The sequence below is a fragment of the Gossypium hirsutum genome, chromosome D02 (assembly GCF_007990345.1).
Source record: "Gossypium hirsutum isolate 1008001.06 chromosome D02, Gossypium_hirsutum_v2.1, whole genome shotgun sequence".
NCBI classification, from domain to species: domain Eukaryota; kingdom Viridiplantae; phylum Streptophyta; class Magnoliopsida; order Malvales; family Malvaceae; genus Gossypium; species Gossypium hirsutum.
This window is the reverse complement of record NC_053438.1, coordinates 10,422,805-10,445,117: the sequence shown is the minus strand read 5'-3', so window position 1 is coordinate 10,445,117 and position 22,313 is coordinate 10,422,805. Positions and strand designations below refer to the sequence as shown.

At 31.1% G+C, this 22,313-nt stretch overlaps 1 protein-coding gene across 1 annotated transcript; it reads right to left on the bottom strand.

Annotated features, from left to right (window-relative positions):
* Window positions 1-12,440: 12,440 nt before the first annotated feature.
* Window positions 12,441-20,868, bottom strand: LOC107900712 (uncharacterized). The gene is made up of 5 exons (XM_041088421.1): window positions 20,828-20,868; window positions 19,985-20,050; window positions 18,059-19,330; window positions 13,427-13,498; window positions 12,441-12,648 (listed from the first exon to the last, which is right to left on the bottom strand). The coding sequence occupies exons 3-4, from the start codon at window positions 19,323-19,325 to the stop codon at window positions 13,440-13,442; spliced, it is 1,326 nt and encodes a 441-aa protein (XP_040944355.1). The 5' UTR covers window positions 19,326-19,330; window positions 19,985-20,050; window positions 20,828-20,868; the 3' UTR covers window positions 12,441-12,648; window positions 13,427-13,439.
* Window positions 20,869-22,313: the final 1,445 nt, after the last annotated feature.

Sequence of the window (22,313 nt, the reverse complement as noted above, 5' to 3'; positions counted from 1 at the left end):
CGATGGTCACACTATCCCCTGGTCAGTATGGCATGAGTGACACACTGAATGCATATATTTAGCTCGTGTTGTAGCCTCCCTAATTTCTTTCATAATGTCCTTGCACCAAATGTGCCCACCCTTAATTTGTCCAATATATTTTTCCGCTCCCTTTTGGTAATAGTACTACCAAACAGAAATATGTTTCTTTCACAACTGAGGTTATAGGAAAATGACATGTCTTCTTCAATATGGAATTGATGCATTCCGCCAGGTTTGTCCTCATGTGCCCATATCGTAGACCCCTGTAATACGATTTTGTCCATTGGTCGAATGGTATGTTAGAGAGGAAACTTGCATTGACACTGTTAATGGCCCGAAAGTTTTTCAACATTTCATGGAAACAATGTTTGACGAGCTCGTACTCTACCGAGGAAAGTGAATAGTTTATCCATTATCCCCAACATCTGCTGATTGGTTAAATATCAGACAATTAAAATAATGGTGAATACATACCCATGTTAATCACTTGTACGCGCTGAGCTTTAGATTCGAACTGTTCGTGGTAGTTCACCGCAACATGTCTTAAACAATATCTATGGTGTGAGTGGTCTCAAAGGCTTCCCTGTCGTTCAATTGTGACCAGTATTCCAGGTCCCCTGTCGAAGATGACGCATATATTGTTAGAGTATGCCCAAAGATCAATCATGAGATGGTTATAATAACATACTTGATTTATCATGTTTATTAATATAAGGCGTTACCATTATTATTTCAGTTTCTTTTCTGTGTGTATAAATAAACTGTTTTATAATAATATCTTAAGAATAATATGATTATTCTTAAAATGTTCTTAGTCAAGTATTATTGTTGGATAGGACAACGATAACGCATTAAGACTAACATGTAGTTGATTGATGATAAAGAGTTTTCATTGATATGGAGTGTCAAAATCGATGCATGAATATGTGTGTTAGAGAACAACATATTGGACTAACCCGTTATGAGTATGTTTCTTGGATTATTATGTAATTGTCACGATATTACTCATAGTGATTAATATGTATATGATCCTCAGACTTGAGATCATCATAATCCCAACATCGTGAGTTGTATATTTTGATACAGTCAAACGTACACCGTAACTGGTTGTTCTATAAAGGCTGATGTTGGATGTACCACAATCTATGTAGAGGGATATCGTTGATCGATATAGGATAAGTCCCTCCTACATAATGGGAGTAATATCTTAGGCCACTTGATTGAGTGAGACTAGAAATGCATGACCATGCTCTAATAAGCTGATATGAGATGTCATACTTATTTGTATATCATAGTCTACTTAAGATATCAAGGAACATGGAATGGACTATACAAGTGTGACTATTCCATGACTTGTGTTGAATCCAGAAATAAATGACTTAAGGATTAGTGCATGAAAAGATTAATCATAAAAAGGTTATGTCGAATCATGATTTCTTGTGACTTAGGTAGCAATGATGCATTGCTAGGTGCCACTCATTGTTTGTAACATTGGAATCGTTCTAACATTACTGCTAACGTTACAAGAACCTACAGGGTCACACCCTATAGTTGAAATGAACAGAATAAAACATAATTGGTATTGTGTTTGGTTGTTGCATGAATTAAATTAATTATAGAATTAATTTAATTGGGTAATCAAATATCGAACACATTATATGTACAAGGTTGTTGTACACATAATGAGAATATGATTTTGGTTCGTATATAAATAAATATAGTTTACTGAAATCTTTATTATAATTAATGTAATTATAATTTTTTATTTTTTAAACATTATTATATTTATTTAATTTTGAGAAACCCTAAAAAATAATAAGATATAAAATCTCGTTTTTCTTTGCTTGGTGAGTCTAGTAGCCGTCAAAGCAAAGTCTTCTCCAAAACTATTTGGGGATTCCTTCTGTTCATAGTCAACTGGGTGGATTACGTAAAGGTCGGAGTCATCAAAGATTGCGGCTTGGTTCGGTAGTAGATCAGATTACTCATTGCCGAGGCATCGCTGTCTACTCAGAATCACCATTCAGTAATTTCGAAACCCTTTTTTCACCCCGATTCGTTCCTCACACATGGATCCATGGTTAGGATTGCCGGGTGTTATATTTTTTCCGCTGCGCCGTAGGGGTGCCGGCGTTCCAACATATATTATATTGGTGGACAACATACCTCCTCAACCTAGACAGGAAGAAATCTCAATCGTCCGCCTTTTGAGACTGCATTATTGCAAGGGCAATGGTGAGATTTTCTGATTACCCTCCTGTGCCATAACCAACAACCAATGCATATATCTCCCGTACATAAATGTGTCGTCGATTTTTACCAATGTCTTACAATACCAGAAAGTTTGTTGACATTGCTTGAAAGTCCAGAAGAAAGGATGGAACACATCCAATTGAGTGCACTTTCAGTTCATTTTTCTGACATTGCACTAAAAATGCTCCCTATGTGGAGCGTTTTCCCACTACCAATTTCTACTCCTACAAATTTCCCACTCACCCATCAGATATCCCAAGATTCTCGAGATAATATTTTCTGAAAATTTCAGATTGACCTCCTCTTGTCGTAAACTATGGGTGATCAAAACTTGATTCCATTTGGAAAAAAATAAAAAAAAATACGAGATACGAGTTAATCGAATCAAGTAGTTCGAGTTTTGATTTTGAATCGAATTAAATTTTACAATTTGAATAATTTGAATATACAATTGGTGTAAATACAATTGTTGTGAATGCCTTTTGGTACCTGTCATGTTTTAAATTTATACCAAATTAGGCTCTAAATAATTTCAAATTTTTAAAAATAATATTAATTTTATAGCTTAAAAAATTATAATAAGTTTCTAAAGAATATATAAAAAAGTTAAAAAGTAAAAAAAAAATCTAAAACATTATTTTATATAAGGGTGCGCAAAATTCGATTCGACTCGAAAAAAGTTTGAATTTCAAATTATTTGAATTGAATTAATCAAGTTAACCAAATCAATTTAAATTTCTTTTTCGAATTTCAAGTTTGAATCGAGTTGAATTTTTGAATTTAAATAACTCAAATGATCTGATAAACCAAATACCAAATCATTTTACTTCCCTTCCCCCCAACCCCCCTCAACCCCTTTTACTCCCCTCAAACCCTCAAAACTTTTACTTACCCCTCTAAAAATTTACTTCCCTCCAAACCCTTAAAACTTTTTACTTTTGCTTTCCTCCCAAAACTTTTTCCTTTTGTTTTTTCCCAAAACTTTTACTTTCTCTCAAACCCCTAAAACTTTTTTTCGAATTTATGTATACTATTTACATTATCGAATTAAATTTCACATTTTGTACTATTTATATTATTAAATTGTTTAGTAATGCCGGATCTTTATCAATTTGTATTAAAATTGAATTATTGATGATGCCATAAAATATTCGTGTTAAAAATTTCTGTTGGTATTATTTTCACATTTATATTTAAAATAACTTTTATTAAACAAATCACATTTTTTACATTTAATATGTTTTTTATTTTAAAATACATGGTGACAAGAATAAGGAGATAATTGAAACAAGTAAGCAAAGAAGCTAACTCGTATATAAAAGATTAATAAATAAATTTATAAGGGGATGAAAGTTAAAAAAATTTTTGATTATTGTAGGTGGTAGTGGCTACAAGGACCTAAAGTCATTTTTTTAATTTAACTCGAAAAATATATTAGATTAGATTCAATTCGAATTTCATGTCACTCGACTTGATTCGAGAAAAATTCGAATTGAGTTAGGATGATAAAATAGGAATTGTCAACTCGGTTAACTAAAAAAAATTTCATCTGATTCCATCAAATGCTCACCCTAATTTCATAAACCATAAAACAATTAAAAGAACTAAAATAATAAAAGAACCCTAGCCCGTGGAGAGAGAATGAAAACGCGACCAGCTGGAAGTGTTTTCTTGCTAATCCGCTGAAAATATATCTAGCTGGATGCGTTTTCGTATTTTCAACCTAATTCGATAAATTTTAGAAAAACTAACTGATAATTATAAAAAAAACTGTATTTATGGGTAATTCATCCCAAAAGAAGATTTTGGGTTTTTTTTTCCTTTCTAATTTCTAGAATTTTATGAATTTTTTTTAAAAAAAGTTGTTTCATTATTACAATTCTAAGAATATTTTTATAATTTCAGAAAATAAATTATGAGTTTTTGAGTAGAGTTGGGCTTTTTCTCTCAACTCACGTTAGCACGTCTTTCTTGACTTTAGGGGAATTGCCTCCATCTTTTTTTTATGTTTCATTCTTTGATTCTGTTTTCAACATCAATTTACCATTCTATTTGTTTGATTGAATTCACCTACTCTTATATTGTCTTTAAGTTGGTGAGGAAAGAGAAGCTTTAAACAGGTTATTAATGGTGATCCTCCCATCACCAAGTTGGTTTAGAGCTCAAATGGAGACAACCTGGGGGAAACCAGCAGCGGCTAGTGTTGATTACAGACATACATATATATTGGAATTTTTTAATTTTATTTTTTTAATATTCAATTATTTCACTTAATAATTATATGAAAATATTGAGATAATGTTTTTACCACGTTTTGCCTTCTTATTGAACATTAGTTGCCACTTTCATCTTGGACTAATAACGTTAGTCAAATTGGTCCATGTGTTTGACAGCAAAATTTTAGGTATTTATCTAAGTTCAAGAGGTACTTTGGTATGAGTAACTTTTGGTTCATACATGTAAGATTATTTTCGATAATAAAATTAATAGAATGTAAAATTATTTAGTATATTATAAATATGTTATATTATTTTATTTGATATATTTTATTGAAAAGTAAAATTTTATTGTTTAATTGACGGAATAAAAAATTATTTAAAAATATATTTTATTAAATTATATTTATTAATAATTTTTTTAACAAGTTTATTTCTTTCAATATTAATTGAAAAATATTGATACGAAAGTTAATCAAACTTACAAAAATATAAATTACACTCAACATAATATTATTATAATAAATATATTCATTTTAGTACAAACCTTATTAAGAACAGATATATCCTTCACCAGTAAAACTAAATCTCTACTTAAATAATTATCTAATCATTAATTAAATACCCAACAACCTCTTATTTAGGGATAATTTTATTGTGTTGTGCTGGCATAAAAATTTGAGTTCAATTCTTGATAATTTCATATTAATTCTAATTATTAAGAAAAAATCAGTTAATTAAGATTAATATATCATTTGGTATTTATGTTTGACACTTTTTTTTTAATATCGTATCTATGTTATTTTAGTCCAATGTTATACATGCATTTGACAAAAGTTATATATTTCAGTACTCAAATGTAATTGTGTTAACTTTTTAATGTTTAATTCAGGGTTTATGGTTGATTTGATGAAAGTTAATTGTTAATATTCTTAGTCTTGAATTTTTCATGGTTTTGTTAATAGAATAAATGTGTTAATTATGAGTTTGTTTAATTTTGCATTTAATTTATCAAATACAGTATGATGGATGCAATTCAATTCAGATTTTGGAATTGATTAGATGAAAGATAATTGCTAATATTATCAGCTAATTATGAATTTTTATCAAATCAATTATAAACCCCAAATTTAATACTAAAAAGTTAACATTGTTATATTCAGATATCAAAGTATATGACTTTTGTCAAATACATGTACCACATTAGATAGAAAAAGATATAAAGATTACATTAAAAAAATATTAAACTTAGGTATCAAACTATATATGAATCCTTTAATTAAAACTAAGATAATTGTTTAATTAGTAGTGTTGATAATTAATCAATTCTTAAACTCGTCGAGGACGAAATTGATAATACAACTTTACCATAATAATAATAATAATAATAATAATAATACAACAATCAGACACTGAATTAAAATACTAAAAGGTTTGGTGTTTCCAATTGACAAATGGATTGGGCAAATGTATGTGATTGTCACCTTCAGACTCCACAACAGCTTTGTTATAAAAATAAACCCTAAATTTCCAATATCAATTAACAACCTCAATTTTGTTCCTTAATTTATGTATTGCTTGTTTGTTTCTATGACATACAAATAGTTGGTAATCAAGATCTCGTATGAGCATGCATCACAAGCGGGCTAGGTCTATCAGTTGCGATTTATTTGAAGTAAAAGACTATATATTTTAAGCTTTATGATCGGTCTATAAAAAAGTACTTTTTTAAACTATCAAAAATAATACTTCAATCTAAATAATTGCATTTTTTATAAATTAAAAATTGAATAAAAGTATTATCTAAATAAATTCAAAATATACATAATTCTAATTAATTTCGATTTTTTAAAGATTTTTTCTATGAATTTCCTATAAGTTTTTTTTTTAAAAAAAGTCATATTTAATATTTGTTTATATACTTACTGTAACCTCCTCAACCTTGTCTAGGCGTTAAACCCCTATTCGAAAGATTACATTAACCATCGAGATAGCCCAATGAGCTATCAAAGTTTTTAAAACGGTCATATTAAAGCATTTGTTTAATTTAGAGGAAAACTTAATCCAATTTTCAAGAAACTTACGAGTTATCAAGACTGTTTTAGATTAGCTACCTATGTAATGTTGACTCCTTTAGGGAGTGCACCCACTATTTAACCATTTAGCCTATGTCATTTCTTTATTAATTATTTCGATTAACCCCCTATATTTTGAGATGTGACACTGACATTGAATTTTTAACTTTGGAGATATTGTTGGGAGAAGTAACCTCAAATCTTCTAAAAGAATTAGTATTCATACATCGTAAAACCGACATAGAATATACCTTAAAAAAATTTTCAAAATATGCTTAAATAAAGAATTTTCAAATATTATATATTAGGTTCCAAATAATGTTCTTATTTTTTCTTTTCAACTAATATCCGACACAATTGTTATGTATTATATTCTAAACATGTAATATCCACCTAATTTTATACCATAAAATAGGGTGAAGTGCTTAAAATGCTCTTATTTGAATACGTTAAAAAAGGGTTTGTCTTTTTCTTTCACTTACCAGTAAATAATTCATTTAAGAAATAAGACAAAATCCAAAAAAACAACAATAGACTATTACCACCAAGTAACTTAAAAAAATTAATTTGAGTACATTTAATATCCGACTTGAAGATTTATATATATAAATAGTTTATATTTGTATAAAGAATTATTGAGAGTAACTCCATGTAATGACTTAATGGTTAGGAGTGTTTACTGTCTTAAGTATGACCTATTCAGATCACACCAGTCATGTTTATTATTCGGATTTTATTATGAAAACTACCCTTCACTTAACCCCATTAATTTAGTGAAGACTTTCATATATATATATATATATATATGTATATTACATGGACTTTAATTGACTTCTAATTTGGAACTTCTAAGAGTCTTTTCTTTTTCCAAATTCGTTTAATATTTTATTAGTTGAATGAGAAAAGAATTGCGAAAAGATGAGATGGGAATGGTCCAGTGCTCCAAAATTTCTACAAAATTAAATTATATTGTACCAAATTGAAGTTAAGCAATTGACATAACCATAAATTGATTCATAACGTAAAGCATATCCAAATCGAATCTTCTTCTTGGTGGTGATCAAGCAAAAACCCTGAAAATCAAACCCCAATTTTCACACACCATGGCTTTTGCTGTCATCAACCGTTCAACGTTTGTACTAGGTGACGTTTTCTTGTTTTCCTTTGCCGGCTTAATATCTAATGTAATTCTGAAAAGATATTAAATTTAAAAGATAATAATTTAAATCAAGATAATCTTAAAATATATAATTTTTTTGACACTACATATTATTAATTTTTAAAGATATATAAATATTATTATGCACTCATCCATATACGATTAATACTATAACCGACTTTGTTACTTTAGGTTGATAAAATTTTAAATAAAATTTTTAGGCTTTAAACGATTTGATATTGTAAAAGTATGTGAACTCATTTATTAAGATTAATCCGTTTGAAACAGTTTATTTTGAAGATTAGATTAGTTTGGATTACGCATTTGAACTCCTTGAATTTTAGAGACTGGATCCGGATAGCTTTAAGGACATATCTCGAACAATCCACCTTACATTGGTCTTTATTATTACATCGTATATTGTTATTTTAGTTGTTGTTTAACAAGAGAAGTAATTATAATTTATTTCTAAGATGTTAGCTAGTCTCAAAACTCTTATATATTTGAGACTTGTATAGGTTTTAGATCGAGTATTGTGAGCACATATCTATTCATTGTAGAACGTATTTTCTAGAGTACACTTAATAGGGTAAACACATTTTGTTTACTACCTAAGTTCTTAGACTTAGAGGAGAGTGATCTATATTTTTAGGTACAAAATTGAGGCTGTTATACCAATTTGTGATAGAACTTAAGTCACTTTTAACTCATGTGGTTACTTATGTAATAACATCAAGAAAAAGCTTATTTATTACATTATTTATTGCAATAGTTAGACATAAAATAAAAAATAGCTAGTACAAATTTAAATTTGAGATTACAAATATGAGTAAATTTTTTTGTAAAAAATAACACCTCTTCAAAATAAGCAAAAATTTTCTCTATTCTTTTCGCAAATCAAGCCATGTGAGTGATTAAAAATTACCAATTGAAATTAGTTTATTACAAACTCATATATTAAAACATAGTAAAAAATAATACTCCTACCAAATATAATATTGTTATACTAAATTTATTTACTGAACTAAACTTTATACATGTAATAAAATCAAATTGTATAAACAATCGTACGTACTTTCTTTTTCATCAAAATGCCACTTTTAGTAACCACTACAATCATAATTCCATTCAAGTAAATTTTTTTCTTAGCGTCCGTCTTCCCAAACAAATAATGCTGACCAAATACAAATTCTAGTGTCTTGATTTTATTTTTATTGAATTTCCTGTTCATACAAAATCGTAAACTATTTTTATAAATATACCATTATTATCACTCCAACTGCTGAGGCATAAAAATTTCATATATTAAAAGATTAATTTTTAAAATTTTAAATCTGTTTATAATAAGAATTGCCGCGGGTTAGAATATTTGTAATTTTAGGATATTCGAATATGTAAATCTATCTAAAAATTATATGTCATGCATTCCAAATAAACCCAAAACTTAAGTCGCATGCCACAGTTTGAATAAATTAATACAGTTCCAAATAGTAGAATTTATAAAATCTAAATACTTTTTAATAAAATTATTGTTTTTGAGCCGAGACCTTTCGAATGCCAAGTCCGTGCCCTAACCTTGTGGGTTATCTGGAAAGATGAAAATTATAGTGGGGTGAGCTTTAAGAAGCTCGGTGTGAGTTCTATCACAAGAAAATCAGTGAAAATTTGTAGATGTAACATACAAAATAACAATTTTCATAACAAACACAATCATATGCAATTCGCAGAATCAATTTTACTGATTAACACATCACTATAATAATATTTCAGAATACACAGTTATGCATACACATGCTTATGAATGGTGATGCAGTTTTAATTTTTCAAAAAATATTCTACTTAACTTCGCTACACACCACAGTAAGAGTTTCTTAGAACTCATGCATCCTTATACATCGCGTTATGGATGAACCACTCATCGTTATGGATGAACCACTAGTCATTGCAGATGAACTATTAGTAATAAAAATTGTGAATGAACCACAAAAGTTTTCAGATAAAAACATTTGCAGACGAGCTATCAATACGTTGTGGATGAACCACTAATCGTTGCAGATGAACTGCTCATTCTTCCTTCGTTCATATCACTCCACCCTATGCAATGCAATATGACATGCTTATAACAGATCAATACAGTAGCAATAAACATGCTTAACATGTATTCAATTTAATAGTAGCAGTAGGCATGTATTATTTACATATCATGCTTATAACAATAATATTTCAGCCACTCAGATCATAGATTCCAAATATACATATTATCAAAGATTCAATTGAGTGAAATAAAACTCTAAAAAAATATAGAAGATTTGGCAATAACTGTAAAAATTGATTAATCGAACGTAAGATTAGCATCATATATTAATACTACGAAAGTTCAGGATCTAAACATCGGAAACAATATTTACTTACCAATTCTTGGCAAAGGTAGGGATGCTATTGACGACAATTATAAAATCGATAGAAAGAATGATAGAATGAATGATGATTTGATTTAAGAAAGCAAAATAATTATCATAAATTAGGATGAAAATATGGTGTAAATATGAGAGAAAAGAGGAGGAAAATAAAAGAAATTTAGGATGACAAGGAATTTTATTAAAATTTTGAAAAGAGAAAATCCTAATCAAAATAGGAATAGGAATGACTAAATAGCTAGGGTTTGTAAACCCTAGGGCGACAACAGTAAATATCCCAAAATTTGACCGAAAATAAAAAGATATTTTTGGGGAATGAGTGGCTCGAACCGAGGGTCACAAGGGATGGAAGCTAACTCTTAACCATTAGGCCTAAAGTCCATTTCTTGTTCAGTTTTAATTCTTGGCTTTATATATTTTAAGTGTTGCTTTTACCCTAGGTTGCCAAAAATAAAAGGAAGGAAATGGGAGGAAAGGAGCTCAAACTTGGGTCTCTAAGGAGGATTCTCTAACACTTTACCATGAAGCCTAATTCAATTCTTGTCTATCTATTTTAGGGTGTCAACGACAAATATCCCAAAATTTGGCTGAAAATGAAAGGAATACTTTTGGGGAAGGAGTGGTTCAAACCGAGGGTCACAAGGAAGGGAAGCTAACTCTTAACCATTAGGCCTGAAGCCTATTTCTTGTTCAATTTTAATTCCTTACTGTATATGTTTTAGGTGTGGCTTTTACCCTAGGTTATCGAAAATAAAAGGAAGGAAATGGGAGGAAGGGAGCTCAAACTTGGGTCTCTAGGGAGGATTCTTTAACACTTGACCATGAAGCCTAATTAAATTCTTGTCTATCCATTTCACTGATCCCCCAATATTTCGGGGCATGACAACTCTCCCCTCGTTAAAGAAATTTTATCCTCGAAATTTACCTGATTCAAATAGATGAGGATATTGTTGATAGATTGAGTCATGTGATTCCCACATAGCCTCCTCAGTGCCATGGTTCCGCTACAGAACCTTAACTAATGGGATTCATTTCCTTCTTAGAATTTGTATAGGTTCCTCCTTAAAAGACAAATCTAGCCTCACATCGATCTCTTCGATTAGAACAAAATGGGAAAGGTTGAATCGATATCGTCTCAACATGGAAATATGAAATACATCATGAATACGGTCCAACTCAGGAGGTAATTCTAATTGACATGCCACTCAATTGACTCTCTTGAGAATTTTGTAAGGTTCGATGAACCTAGAACTTAACTTGCCTTTTCGACAGAAACTCAACACTTTCAAGAAGACTTGATCTCTGACACTGTATTTAATGTCCTTTCTCTTTAGGTCTGTATACGACTTTTGCCTATCTGAAGCCACTTTCAGTCTATCCTGAATTAATCTAATTTTTCCCTCGGACTCTTATACCACTTAAGGACCCAAAATTTTCCTTTTACCTAGTTCAATCCAACACAATGGTGTTCGGCACTTACGACCATACAAGGCTATATAAGATGTCATTTGTATACTTGATTGAAAGCTATTATTATAGGCAAATTCAGCTAGGGGCAAGTGTTACTCTTAACAACCTTGGAGTTCAATAAAGCAACCCCTTAGCATATCTTCTAAGATCTAGATAACTCGCTTGAATTGTCCATTAGTCTGCGAATGGAAGGAAGTACTAAAATCCAAACAAGTACTTAGTGCCTCTTGTAGTTTCTTCCAAATTTGAAATGTAAAATGGAGATCTTGATCTAAAATAATTGATACTAGTACTTCATGTAGTCTTACAATCTTCGAAATATATAACTTAGCTAGCTTTTGTAAAGAGTAATATGTATATATAAGTATAAGAAATTAAACACAGATTCTATTTCTAGATAATGTCTTATCTTTGTTTTGTTATAATGTTATAACGAATCTTTATTTTTTTTTATCATATTTGTAACACCCCTAACCCCAAACCGTCGCCGGAACAGAGTTACGAGGCATTACCGGACATATCAAACAATTTACAAATAATTCTAAATAAATAACCAACATATTAAAATACTTCATAAATTGTTATAAATTTGTACTAATTGATTTCATTCATTTTTTTTTAAATTTCGGCAGCATTTCGACTTATTTTTACATTAAACCCCCTGTAAAATTTCAAACATAACCAACCCAATTTCAGTATTTCAACCAAGGCATTTATATACTTAATCCTACTTGACATATAGACATAACAACTTAAGTAAATAAAATCCTATTATCATTTCTAATTAACACATAAAACTAACTAAGCCATTTCAACTTGATACCAATGCTAAAAAAAACTTATACCATTTTTCTAATATAATCATCAAAACACATAATATCTTACTTTACAACAAAACTATATAACATGCCAAAATAACTATTATAAATCCTATGTACATGCCACTTTCTCTTAAAGGAAGAAAACATCACCAAAATCTTTATGTCGGAGTCGGGATTGTCCTGGATGCTGAACCGAGACACTAACCCCTTTTCAACCTGCGCACGGAAACAACCGTACGCTGAGTATTTTATACTCAGTGGTATTACTATAAGTTAAACTATTTAATAATAATAAAATTTCAAATATTGACCATAGTCTTTAAAAAAAATCACTTTAAACTAAATATAAATATTCATATATCATTCCATAAATCTGAAATTTATATATTTAAATATTTACATACTAAATCAATTCATAATTTATATCGTACATTCTTTCTCATATTTTTCAATAGTGTCAAATCAACTAATCTCATTTTCAAATTTCCATTTCAATTATTTACCCTATTAACAAGGCTCGGACTCTGACAGATACGCGGATTCCACCCAAACACACCAAAATATCCAACCTAAACAGACCCGAAATAATTTAAATCCTTCATAACACACCAGTATATCATAACCTCCCAAACACACCAATAAGGCATTTAATGCCTCTTCGGATAAACCGAAGCATTTAATAACATAGTCATCTTCTCGACCGAACTACAAATCTCCTCATCACATCACAAATCCTATGGCATGCCATTTGTATCCAATCTAGTCCGATAAGTTAATAGGGTATTATTTTACTTTTCCTATTTCGAATTCATTTCCACAACAATTTCAAATATTCAATCAATACAAAACATCTATTATTTCAATTCACATATAATTCAATATACACATATTCTTACTTAATTTCAAATGTTAATACTTACCTTCCTTTAAATGTCTCATGAATACAATTTCAATATAGCATTTATTAAATAGATTAAGTTATAGTAATACAAACCCGGAATACGCGTTTACTCCTCAACGATCTTTTCTTTTCCTTTAGATGCTGATGCCTCGTTTTCCTTGTTAGCTACGAAAATAATAATTATTTTCACTTTTAATTATAATCATTAAAATAATAATAATTATAATTATATTAACAATAATAATAATAATAATATTTTTATTCAATTCCTACTTATTCCCAATTTAATTCTAACTAAGCTTACTTATTTTTCTAACTTAATTCACACTCTATTTCTATTCAAATTCCTTCTAAATCCAAATTTATCTACTAATTTTTCAGCATTTTTCACTAATTTCGAATTTTCCTCAATTTAATCCCTAAAATTCAAAACTTATAGTTTAGTTCACAATTTAATCCTTTTATCAACTCTAACTAGAAACTCTATCAAATAAACCCTCAATTCCATCATTTATTCAACATAAACCCTAATTTAAGGCTTTTTATAACTTAATCCCAATTATGTAAAACTTACAACTTAGTTCACAAATCATTCTTTTTATCTATTCTAACTAAAAATTCTATCAACTAAACCCCTAATTTAACAACTTGTTCAAAATGAATCATGTTCAAAAACCTATGAACTTCCATAACCTCCACTTAACTTCAACAAAATTTTGTTTTAAAGCTTTTAAAATATCAAAATGAAGAGGAAAGGGCTAAATTTAGCTTACCAATTAACTTGAAGCTTTAAATCCTTAGTTTTCCCTTTTATTTTTCTTTCCCCTTTTCTTCCCCTGTTTTCGTCTCTTTCCCTGCTTCTTTTCTAGCTATTCTGTTTCTTTTCTTCTTTGTTTCTTTCTTTCTTTTACTTTATATCTTTTATTTTAACTAATAATATATTAAAAAAATCTTTTACTTATTAATTAAGCACATATTTATTTTTATTACAAGTGTACCCATGTAATTATTACTATTACACATGTCTTCAATATTTACCATACATTTGTCATTTTTTTTTACTTATATAATATAATACAATATAATATAATATAATATAATATATATAAAGCATAAAAATCTAAGATTTTTATCACTTTACCGTCTCATTTCTTATTAATGGCTTAATTGCCATTTTAATCCTTTTTTATTAATCTATAATTCAACTTTTACCCCTAGATCAATTTAGTCCTTTTTTCTTAATTTCTCTTAATTAAACTAAATTCACCCAATTAATACCTAATTAAACACACAACTAGTCTAATAAATATATCTAATAATTATTTTCGAACTCAATTTACTAAGACGGAGGCCCGATAATGTACTTTTTCGGTGCTTGTGAATTTTGGTTCATTACATTTCTCCCCCCTTAATAAATTTCGTCCTCGAAATTTACCTGAGAAGAGATGAGGATATTGTGCTCTCATCGTCTCTTCTGGTTCCCAAGTCGCTTCTTCCACACTATGGCTTCTCCATAAGACTTTTACTAAAGGAACCCGTTTATTTCTTAATTCTTTCACTTCTCGTGCTAATATTTGAACCGGCTCTTCTTCATAAGTTAAATCAGATCGAATTTCAATGTCTTCAGTGGGAATAACATGAGAAGGATCCGATCTATATCTCCGAAGCATCGAAACATGAAAAACATCATGAATCCTTTGTAATTCCGGAGGTAAAGCCAATCGATAGGCAACCGGTCTGATTCTTTCCACAATTTCATACGGCCCAATAAAACGTGGACTCAATTTTCCTTTCCGACCAAATCTTAAAATTTTCTTCCATGGCGAAACTTTGAGGAATACCTTATCACCAACCGAATATTCAATATCTCGTCGTTTCAAATCTGCGTAAGATTTCTGTCTGTCGAATGCGGCTTTCAGTCTATCTTTAATCTTTTTAACTGTTTCCTCTGTCTCTTGAATCAATTCTGGCCCAATCACTTTTCTTTCTTTTAATTCTGTCCAACATACTGGTGATCGACACCTTCGACCATATAGTGCTTCATACGGAGCCATCTGAATACTAGATTGGAAACTATTATTATAAACAAATTCTGCTAATGGCAAATATCGTTCCCAACCTGACGTAAAGTCGATAATACAAGCTCTCAACATATCTTCCAAAATCTGAATTACCCGCTCAGACTGTCCGTCAGTTTGTGGATGAAATGCAGTACTAAAATTGAGCCGAGTTCCTAGTGAATCATGTAATTGCCTCTAAAATTTCGATGTAAACCGAGGGTCCCGATCTGAGATTATCGATACCGGAATACCATGTAATCTAACAATTTCCCGGATATAAACTTCGGCAAGCTTCTGTAGTGACCAATCAATTCTGACTGCTATAAAGTGAGCAGACTTGGTAAGCCTATCAACTATCACCCAAATAGCATTCTTTTTGCTATTTCCACTCGGGGATACTAATAGGCTGAAGTAAACCTGTCGGTACCTGATGTTCTGCTTTTACTCGTTGACAAGTCAGGCATTTACCAACATACTCGACTACATCTTTCTTCATCCCTGGCCACCAATACAGTTCTCGTAGGTCACGATACATCTTCGTTCCACTTGGGTGCAAAGCAAAAATACTATTATGTGCTTCTCGAAGAATCAACTCTTTAATCTCAGAAGTAGTTGGAACACAAATTCGATTCCGAAATCTCAAACAATCATGCTCTTCAATACTAAAATTTTCCACCGTACCAAGCTGTACCATTTCTCTTTTCTTCATCAACTTTTCATCTTTTAGCTGTGCTGCTCTGATTTGATCAAACATTACTGGCTTGACTCTTAACTCAGCTAACAAACTTCCATCATCATTAATACTAAGCCGAGCAAACATTGCCCGTAATTCAACCGCTGCTTTCCTGCTCAATGCATCTGCTACCACATTTGCCTTTCCTAGATGATAATCTATAACACAATCATAATCTTTCAGAAGTTCTATCCATCGTCTCTGTCTCAGATTCAACTCCTTTTGTGACAGAAGGTATTTGAAACTTTTATGATCGGTATATATGTAACATTTTTCACCATAAAGATAATGCCTCCAAATCTTCAATGCGAAAATTACAGCAGCTAACTCTAAATCGTGTGTCGGGTAGTTGCGTTCATGTGGCTTCAACTGTCGAGATGCATAAGCTATTACTTTTCCATCTTGCATCAATACACAACCCAAACCATTCAAAGAAGCATCACTGTACACTATGAAATCTTTCCCCGATTCTGGTAAAGTTAAAACCGGTGCCTCTGTCAACATTTGTTTCAATGTCTCAAAACTTCTCTGACACCGATCATCCCAGATAAAAGGAACATTCTTCTGTAGTAACTTGGTCATCGGCAAAGCTATCTTCGAAAACCCATTTACAAATCTTCTGTAATACCCAGCCAAACCAAAAAAAACTGCGTACCTCTGATACATTCTTTGGTTCCTTCCATTGAACAATTGCCTCAATCTTCTTCGAATCAACTCTGATTCCATCTGCCGATACTACATGTCCCAAAAATACCACCTCTGATAACCAGAATTCACATTTGCTGAGCTTTCCATACAACTGTTTTTCTCGCAAAATCTGTAACACAGTTCTGAGATGCTGATCATGCTCTAACTCTGACTTCGAATAAACTAATATATCATCAATGAAAACCACCACAAACTGATCTAAATACGGCTGAAAAATACGGTTCATCAGATCCATGAAAGCAGCTGGAGCATTAGTCAATCCGAACGGTATCACCAAAAATTCATAATGACCATACCTTGTACGAAAAGCTGTCTTCGGCACATCACTTTCTTTTACTTTCAACTGATAATACCCGGACCGCAAATCAATCTTCGAAAATACCGAAGCTCCTTTTAGTTGATCAAATAAATCATCTATACGAGGCAACGGATACCGGTTCTTGATTGTGACTTTGTTCAACTGCCGATAATCAATACAAAGCCGCATTGATCCATCTTTCTTTTTAACAAACAATACCGGAGCTCCCCAAGGTGAAATACTCGATCTAATAAATCCACGATCTAGCAAGTCCTGCAACTGCACCTTCAACTCTTTTAATTCAGTGGGCGACATTCGGTACGGAGGTATAGAGATTGGTGCTGTACTCGGGCACACTTCTATAGCAAATTCAACCTCTCTGTCAGGTGGTAAGCCCGGTAGTTCTTCAGGAAATACATCTGGAAACTCACATACAGTTCTGATCTGACTACACTGACTACCCACCAAATCAGAATTAATAACATAAGCTAGATATGCTGTACAACCCTGTCGAAGCAATTTACTAGCCTTGATTGCTGAAATAATACGTGTCGATCGACTAGTACGAATACCATTCACCTCAATTCTGTCTCCATCCTCTGTCTGAATACCGAACCTCTTTTTGTAACAATCTAAAATCACCCCGTATTCAGATAACCAATCCATCCCCAGTATTATATCAAAATCCCCAAATGGCATAATCAACAAGTCAACGGAAAACATTTTATCATGTATCATCAACAGGCATCTCCGACATACTCTATCTACAGACACAGTTTGTCCCAAAGGGCTAGACACTTCTATTAAAATTCTAGACATTTCAGATTTTAACTTTCTCAGTTCAACCAGTTTTGAATTTATATAAGAGTGTGAAGATCCGGGATCAATTAAAGCATAAACAGGTTCAGAATATAGTAAGAATATACCTGTTACTACATCATGGGCGTCGCCTTCTTCCCGTGTTCTGACAACATAAGCTCTGGCGGGTACTTTCACTTCAGACTGTTGAGTAGCTATATCACTGCTCCTCCTAATATTTCCTCCCCTTGAGAGTGAACTACCTCTACCTGACCCTCTGCCTCTAGCAGTAGATACTGATCTCTGAGATGCTGCAGGTAAAGCACCTTCATTTTTTTGACAATCCCGGATGAAATGATCTGTAGACCCGCATCGAAAACATCGTCGAGTTATCCTCCAACATTCGCCCAAATGCTTCTTTCCACAGTGTTCACAGTCGGGGATATCAATATTTCGTGAAGGTCCTTTTACACTATCGGTAGAAACAGCAGTCTGTTTGCCTCGATTTTTATCTCCTCGATCTGATCTGAAACTTGACTTCCAACTGTCTCTGAATTCTCGGGATCTTTTCGGTAGAGGACTTGAAATAGTAATGCCAGCTCGTTTCCCAGTCGATCTAGCTATCTCAGGCTTTTTATCCAAACCCAACACCTGCTCAACCATCTTCGCTCTCTCTACTAAATCTACAAATTCTGTAATTCGATGTGACACCAGCTGTACCCTGATCTCATTTCTCAAACCCCGAAGAAACCTTTTACAACTATCATCCTCTGTCGGTATAAACTTAGAAGCATATCGGCTGAGTCTGGAAAATTCACGTTCATAATCTATAACAGACAGGTTACCTTGTTTCAACATCAAAAACTCCTGCCTCTTATCTTCAATATACAGCTCCCCAACATATTTCTTCTGAAATTCTTTTTGAAATAAATCCCATGTCACCTGTTCTGTAGGCAGATGTCGTATTACAGATTCCCACCACAAATAGGCTTCTCCTTGCAGTAGAGAAACAGCACAGATCAAGCTCTCTCGGGGGGTACATTCTAATTGCTGCAGAACTCGTTTAGTTGATTCCATCCAATTCGCTGCAGTGGATGGATCAATTCCCTTCAAACCCAAAAATTCAGTAGCACCGTATTTTCGTAATTCTTTGATTGGGGCCCGTCTAGTAGTAGGAGTAGATATCGTAGCAGGTACAGTTCCCGCTACTCGTTGCAAAGCATCAGCTATAATTCTCAGTAAATGGGAGTCATCTCTGTCTCTAACATTTTCCCGTTCTATATTAGGTTGGTTACCTAATGGATTTACACTCGGTGTAGCTGATTCTGTTTCATCCAATTCTCTATCTCTGATATACATTTCTTGATCTACATCTTCCACGTGTTCATTCGACATTTTAACTATAAAACAAAACAAATAATTATATCAGCATCCAAAAATCCTGACTCAGTTTGACTCGATTGTGGCATGTACATCTAAACTCAATTCTGAGCCCGATTTAGTCCAAGAATCGATTAAACCCGATAGCTCTGATACCATAAAATGTAACACCCCTAACCCCAAACCGTCGCCGGAACAGGGTTACGAGGCATTACCGGACATATCAAACAATTTACAAATAATTCTAAATAAATAACCAACATATTAAAATACTTCATAAATTGTTATAAATTTGTACTAATTGATTTCATTCATTTTTTTAAAAAATTTCGGCAGCATTTCGACTTATTTTTACATTAAACCCCCTGCAAAATTTCAAACATAACCAACCCAATTTCAGTATTTCAACCAAGGCATTTATATACTTAATCCTACTTGACATATAGACTTAACAACTTAAGTAAATAAAATCCTATTATCATTTCTAATTAACACATAAAACTAACTAAGCCATTTCAACTTGATACCAATGCTAAAAAAACTTATACCATTTTTCTAATATAATCATCAAAACACATAATATCTTACTTTACAACAAAACTATATAACATGCCAAAATAACTATTATAAATCCTATGTACATGCCACTTTCTCTTAAAGGAAGAAAACATCACCAAAATCTTTATGTCGGAGTCGGGATTGTCCTGGATGCTGAACCGAGACACTAACCCCTTTTCAACCTGCGCACGGAAACAACCGTACGCTGAGTATTTTATACTCAGTGGTATTACTATAAATTAAACTATTTAATAATAATAAAATTTCAAATATTGACCATAGTCTTTAAAAAAATCACTTTAAACTAAATATAAATATTCATATATCATTCCATAAATCTGAAATTTATATATTTAAATATTTACATACTAAATCAATTCATAATTTATATCATACATTCTTTCTCATATTTTTCAATAGTGTCAAATCAACTAATCTCATTTTCAAATTTCCATTTCAATTATTTACCCTATTAACAAGGCTCGGACTCTGACAGATACGCGGATTCCACCCAAACACACCAAAATATCCAACCTAAACACACCCGAAATAATTTAAATCCTTCATAACACACCAGTATATCATAACCTCCCAAACACACCAATAAGGCATTTAATGCCTCTTCGGATAAACCGAAGCAGTTAATAACATAGTCATCTTCACGACCGAACTACAAATCTCCTCATCACATCACAAATCCTATGGCATGCCATTTGTATCCAATCTAGTCCGATAAGTTAATAGGGTATTATTTTACTTTTCCTATTTCGAATTCATTTCCACAACAATTTCAAATATTCAATCAATACAAAACATCTATTATTTCAATTCACATATAATTCAATATACACATATTCTTACTTAATTTCAAATGTTAATACTTACCTTCCTTTAAATGTCTCATGAATACAATTTCAATATAGCATTTATTAAATAGATTAAGTTATAGTAATACAAACCCGGAATACGCGTTTACTCCTCAACGATCTTTTCTTTTCCTTTAGATGCTGATGCCTCGTTTTCCTTGTTAGCTACGAAAATAATAATTATTTTCACTTTTAATTATAATCATTAAAATAATTATAATTATAATTATATTAACAATAATAATAATAATATTTTTATTCAATTCCTACTTATTCCCAATTTAATTCTAACTAAGCTTACTTATTTTTCTAACTTAATTCACACTCTATTTCTATTCAAATTCCTTCTAAATCCAAATTTATCTACTAATTTTTCAGCGTTTTTCACTAATTTCGAATTTTGCTCAATTTAATGCCTAAAATTCAAAACTTATAGTTTAGTTCACAATTTAATCCTTTTATCAACTCTAACTAGAAACTCTATCAAATAAACCCTCAATTTCATCATTTATTCAACATAAACCCTAATTTAAGGCTTTTTATAACTTAATCCCAATTATGTAAAACTTACAACTTAGTTCACAAATCATTCTTTTTATCTATTCTAACTAAAAATTCTATCAACTAAACCCCTAATTTAACAACTTGTTCAAAATGAATCATGTTCAAAAACCTATGAACTTCCATAACCTCCACTTAACTTCAACAAAATTTTGTTTTAAAGCTTTTAAAATATCAAAATGAAGAGGAAAGGGCTAAATTTAGCTTACCAATTAACTTGAAGCTTTAAATCCTTAGTTTTCCCTTTTATTTTTCTTTCCCCTTTTCTTCCCCTATTTTCGTCTCTTTCCCTGCTTCTTTTCTAGCTACTCTGTTTCTTTTCTTCTTTGTTTCTTTCTTTCTTTTACTTTATATCTTTTATTTTAACTAATAATATATTAAAAAAAATCTTTTACTTATTAATTAAGCACATATTTATTTTTATTACAAGTGTACCCATGTAATTATTACTATTACACATGTCTTCAATATTTACCATACATTTGTCATCTTTTTTTTTTACTTATATAATATAATACAATATAATATAATATAATATAATATAATATAAAGCATAAAAATCTAAGATTTTTATCACTTTACCGTCTCATTTCTTATTAATGGCTTAATTGCCATTTTAATCCTTTTTTATTAATCTATAATTCAACTTTTACCCCTAGATCAATTTAGTCCTTTTTTCTTAATTTCTCTTAATTAAACTAAATTCACCCAATTAATACCTAATTAAACACACAACTAGTCTAATAAATATATCTAATAATTATTTTCGAACTCAATTTACTAAGACGGAGGCCCGATAATGTACTTTTTCGGTGCTTTTGAATTTTGGGTCATTACAATATTCATATCAGATTCAGATCGACAAAAATTGAACAATCAAATAAAACTAAACTCAAATTTTCGCGATAAGAAATGAGCTGACTTAGTTAATCGATGTACTACCACCCAAATTGAGTCTTTCTTAGTGGGTGTTAAGGGTAGCCCACTAACAAAGTCCATTTTTTTGCTCCCACTTCCA

Bases quoted from the DNA above. Each gene is read 5' to 3' on its own strand.
- LOC107900712 (XM_041088421.1), bottom strand. From the start codon at position 19,325: ATGTCGAATGAACACGTGGAAGATGTAGATCAAGAAATGTATATCAGA. The intron at 13,499-18,058 runs GTATATTCTTAC...TTATTTTCGTAG, and splicing joins CGCCCATGATGTAGTAACAG to CTAACAAGGAAAACGAGGCA.